The following is a 4,933-nucleotide window of genomic DNA, read 5'->3' on the forward strand; positions in this document are numbered from 1 at the left end:
CCAAGTTGTTGATTTTACCGTGTTTAATCTTATTATAAATGTATCAACATGTGCTTCATGTTCCTTGATATGCACCACGCATGATGGCAATAAATGTATCATTTTCAATTTACTTTTATGCATGTCTTCCTTTTTTATGATCACAATCTTACTCACATACTTCCTTCAAATTAAAATTTATAGCATGTAACATGTAAACAACATATACAAACATGGCGTATCGGCTGGGCGCGGCGTGTCGCCGCGCGGGCATTGCTAGTTACTAGCTAGCTTGCAAAGGAAATTAGGGTTCTACTTGTAGTAGTAGTATAAAACAAAACAGGGATATCTCAACTTCTACTGTACGTAGTTTATTACAAGTAGGATTTTTTTTTTGCTGCACAAGTAGGAGGCACAGGGATATATAATGATGAAAAAAATTGCAGTTGCACCACTCGTTCGTTAGGTACGAGGACATGGCAATTCCGAATGTTTTAGATGACAAGTTTAGTTAGGCGAGGATGACAACTTTAATACGCAAGCATGGCAACTTCATGCTTCAGTTTATTTTTGACATAAACTTACCATGTGTCACTGAAATTGGAATTGCCATTGAAAAACGTCAGCACTGGAGTGCCACACACCTTTTTTACCTGATGTATGACTTATCATTTGGGTCGTAATATACCGGCCGGGTTGATTTGCTTACCTGCCGACGCATATATGCAATCGATCATGCCTGCGTAGTCGCTACCAATGTTGGTGCCGCTGCCACCGCGTCACATATATCATCAACTTGCTTTGTGGTCACCACGTTCCCGGCCGGCCGGCAGCTGGTTTGACTCATCACAAACGTGCGCTCCAAACGGCCGGAATACACACATGCATGCCTGCGATTTCCCCCGTAATTGAGACTATAAATACGCATGCGGAACAGCAAGTTTTCCTCATCCCATCTTCCCTCGATCGAACAGGAGTAGTTGACCCGAGCAGAGGAAGATGGCCAAGCTTGCCCTTCTCGCCGTGCTCGCGCTGCTCGGTTCCGTGGCCAGTCAAGCATCCGGCTACGGCTACACCTATCCCAACCCCACTCCCATCATACCACCGCCCCCACCGGCTACTCCTCCGCCGAGCCCTTCCCCACCTCCACCGGCTACTCCTCCGCCCAGCCCTACCCCTGGCCCTACACCGGGCTATCCTAGCCCAACTCCCACCACGCCGGCCACGCCCCCACCGGTTTCTTCTCCGACGAGCCCTACCCCACCTCCACCGGCTACCCTCCCACCGAGCCCTACTCCTACCCCAGGCTATCCCACCACCAGTCCTACTCCCACCACGGCCTCGCCCCCACCGTCTTCTACCCCTACCCCGCCTCCACCTGCCACCGGGCTCAAGGTCGGCTACTACGATGACAAGTGCCCTGACGCGGAGAAGATCGTGCTGGACGCCGTGCGCAACGCCACCGCCGGCGTGAAGGCCGGGCTCATCCGCCTCTTCTTTCACGACTGCTTTGTCCAGGTACACATACATACATACGCAAGTGAAGTTTTAGAGATTGATATACGCCTAGTTGTGCACTCCACGACTGAGAAGCCAACTATGGTATCGTTGCATGCATGCATTTATGTTACTTGGGCGTGCTTTTCAGGGTTGCGATGCCTCTGTCCTGCTGAACAATGTCTCTGGCAAGCCTGAACCGGAGATGCTCGGTATCCCAAACTTGAGCCTGCGTGGCTTCGAAGTGATAGAGGCGGCCAAGAAGAAGATCGAGGAAAAATGTCCGGGTGTCGTCTCCTGCGCCGACATCGTTGCCTTCGCAGGCCGTGACGCCAGCAAGTTACTCAGCGGCTACAAAATAAACTTCAACATGCCGGCCGGCCGCTACGACGGATTGGTGTCCCTCAAAGACAAGACCCTCCCCAACCTGCCCCCACCCTTCGCCAACCTCACTACCCTCACACAAATGTTCGCCAAGAAGGGACTCAGCCAAACCGACATGGTTGCGCTTTCCGGCGCGCACAGCATCGGCCGCTCGCACTGCTCCTCCTTCCGCGACCGTCTCCAGCCACCGGCCAACGACAACTCCACCACGTCGATGGATGCCACTTACGCTGGGAAGCTGACCCAGGACTGCCCCGCCGGGAATGATCCCACGGTGCCGCAGGACTACAAGACCCCCGACGTGCTGGACAGCCAGTACTACAGGGACGTGATGGATCGCAAAGTGCTCTTCACCTCCGACGCGACGCTCATGACGTCACCAGAGACCAAGGAGCTGGTGGAAAAGTACACTTGGTGGTGGATCGGAGATTTCTTGTGGTACAGACATTTCGAGGATGCCATGGTGAAGATGGGCAATATCGAGGTGAAGAACAACACCAACGGCCAGATCAGGAAGAAGTGCGGGTTTGTCAACGAGCCCTACACCGGTTGATGATCTCTTGGACGGCAGAGACTGTTCAGTTCATGCTTTTTGAGTGTGCCTTCTGGTTTCCTTTCTAGTGTATTTTCCACTAAGCTTTTTCCTCGCTGGTTCATTTCATTCATTTGTGTTGTAATCCTTATTATGCCACTACTGTCAACTACCGGCAATACTTTATATTGAGAGTGATAAATCATTTTTTGTTTAGCATTATTTAGTATTGGGAATACTTTTTTTTGAAAACCCCACCATATATTAATTAATTTAGAATGTTAATACAATCATTCATTACAGCAGCTGCCACACATGCCGGAACACTATTAATAAGAATACCGTCAGACTTATTATTAAAACTAAACTTAGCTATCTCGTGGACCACTGTATTAGTTTTCCTGCTAATTTTGGAGATCTTCACATTCGCTAGCATCTTAGAATACTGAGAGCTTCTTTCTTTAGGTCAACAAGTGGAGATCTGTCAAACCTGTCATTTTCTAGAACACCCGCCACAAAAGAGCAGTCAGTTTCTAAAATGATGGGTTTGTGAAGGGTGATACCAATATACAATCCGGAGATTGTCGCTCTAAGTTCCGCTTCTTCAACCCTAAAGCAGGCTCCAATATAATCCCAAGAGGAAATGACTACTTCTCCAGTATAATTTCTGACAACCACCCCCACACTCGCGGCGTTGATTGACTCCACAAAACTTGCATCGACGTTAATCTTAAATAACTCCCATCTAACATCCTTCATCTCCACCTTATTCGAATCCTGGATGCCCTCCCCCAATTCCTTGCCTTTGTTACTAATCACTCTCTGCGTATTTGTGTGACAAGACGAAAAGGAAGCCCAATAATTATGTACAAAATTCAGAGAGGCTGAGATGGATTCTTTACCTTTCGCAAAAATCAAATCATTCCTCAAATGCCAGGCTCTCCATATTGTGAATATAGTTTGTTCACGCATTGTCGGACTTAATTGATCCAGTAAAATCAAAAATCAATCTGGCCCAGTATTTTTAAAAATCACTTCGGCAGGCAAGTTCCACACCTTTCTCAAAGCCAAACGGAGAGCACGTGCCATTGGGAAGCTCACCAATGCATGAAAAGTGCACTCATCTTCGATGCCACAAATTGTGCACGTTCTCAGAATAGCTTGATGGTGTTTAACCCTGTTAACTTGAACCGCCAAACTATTAGTAGCCACCCGCCAAGCAAATATTCTAATCTTCTGGGGGACATTAGCTTTCCAGATAATATTCCAGATCCTCCTTTCCCCATTTACCGCTCCACTAGAATTTTCCAAATTTACCTTCGAGTCCATGAGGTTCTGAGCAAGCCTGTACGCACTCTTAACTAAGAACATGCCACTTTTCTCATGATGCCAAGCAACAAAATCTCCCTCATCCAAATTCAGCGTGCGCAACTTTAAAATTTCTTCTGCATCATGAGGGTGAAATAGATGCCTGGTCAGATTCTCATCCCACGTCCTAGTATCTGACCTGAATAACTCGGACACCCATTTAATTATTGTTCTATTTTTCTTGGCAGTAATTTTCAGGCCAGACTCCCTAGGAATCCAATTGTTTCTCCATATGTTTATACTGGTCCCATCAACAACTCTCCAGATCACACCCTGTTTCAATAATTCTAGGCCATGCATAATACCTTGCCACGGAAGCGATGACGATTGCAGGAAGACAGTATCAATAAGATGTCCATGCAGATAATATTTTGCTTTCATCACCTTAGCACACAAAGAGTCCGGAAAAACAAATAAGCGCCATGCTTGTTTGGCCAGAAGCGCTTGATTAAATAGCCTGAGGTCACGAAAGCCCATACCCCCTTCACCCGGGAATACTTTGAATTTGAATTGGAGTGTGCGGAAGTTATTAATTACGATCCAAAGCAAATCGAAAATGGATGTTTAAAGTTGCGATCCCATATGCCACTATCACTCCAGTTACCGAATGGTAATTAAGAATCTCCCATCGACGCAGCTAGGGCGGTCTCCATTTACCCCCTATTGCATCGATCTGGGAAGGAGCGAGGTAAGAGCTATCACCACCAATCTCCGCTTCCCACTACCATACCAACAGTAATAACCTTATAAAAAGGCATATGTTGGATGGTCGATTTCATCCAACATCAAAAAGATTATAAACACAAACATATAAAGTGGGTATCAAATTCTATTATGAAACGATCATAAACATACCAGGGTTCCTCCATGTCCCCAAGACCTAGGGAAACTACTCGCACATCGAGGGTTCAAACATCGCAGGATGAATCATGATGGTAGCGTTAGAACAATACACAAGTGGATCCGCATCGGTTAATGTATTACGAAGGGATTTAGATGGGATGCATGGTGATGATGGTGAGGGATGGTGTGGTGATGCCCTCTCGATGCGGTGATCCAGCGGCGGAGTCCTTGGATCAATTCCCCCTCCGGAGTCCTTACGGAGGCTAGGGTTCTTCATTTTGGGTGTGTTTCTCAATGTGTTGCGCCTCTCCTCTCAGATCCGTTTGCACG

At 47.2% G+C, this 4,933-nt stretch overlaps 1 protein-coding gene across 1 annotated transcript; it reads left to right on the top strand.

The window, feature by feature from the left end:
* Positions 1-945: 945 nt before the first annotated feature.
* On the top strand, positions 946-2,578 carry LOC119362807 (peroxidase 2-like). The gene is made up of 2 exons (XM_037628070.1): positions 946-1,497; positions 1,628-2,578. Exons 1-2 carry the CDS (start codon positions 979-981, stop codon positions 2,411-2,413), a joined length of 1,305 nt encoding a protein of 434 aa, XP_037483967.1. The 5' UTR covers positions 946-978; the 3' UTR covers positions 2,414-2,578.
* The last annotated feature ends 2,355 nt before the right edge of the window (positions 2,579-4,933 follow it).

Source organism: Triticum dicoccoides, chromosome 2B (genome assembly GCF_002162155.2).
Source record: "Triticum dicoccoides isolate Atlit2015 ecotype Zavitan chromosome 2B, WEW_v2.0, whole genome shotgun sequence".
NCBI classification, from domain to species: Eukaryota; Viridiplantae; Streptophyta; class Magnoliopsida; order Poales; family Poaceae; genus Triticum; species Triticum dicoccoides.

Excerpts from the sequence above, each read along its gene's own strand:
- LOC119362807 (XM_037628070.1), top strand. The coding sequence starts at position 979 with ATGGCCAAGCTTGCCCTTCTCGCCGTGCTCGCGCTGCTCGGTTCCGTG. Across the intron at positions 1,498-1,627 it reads TTCACGACTGCTTTGTCCAG|GGTTGCGATGCCTCTGTCCT; the intron begins GTACACATACAT and ends CGTGCTTTTCAG.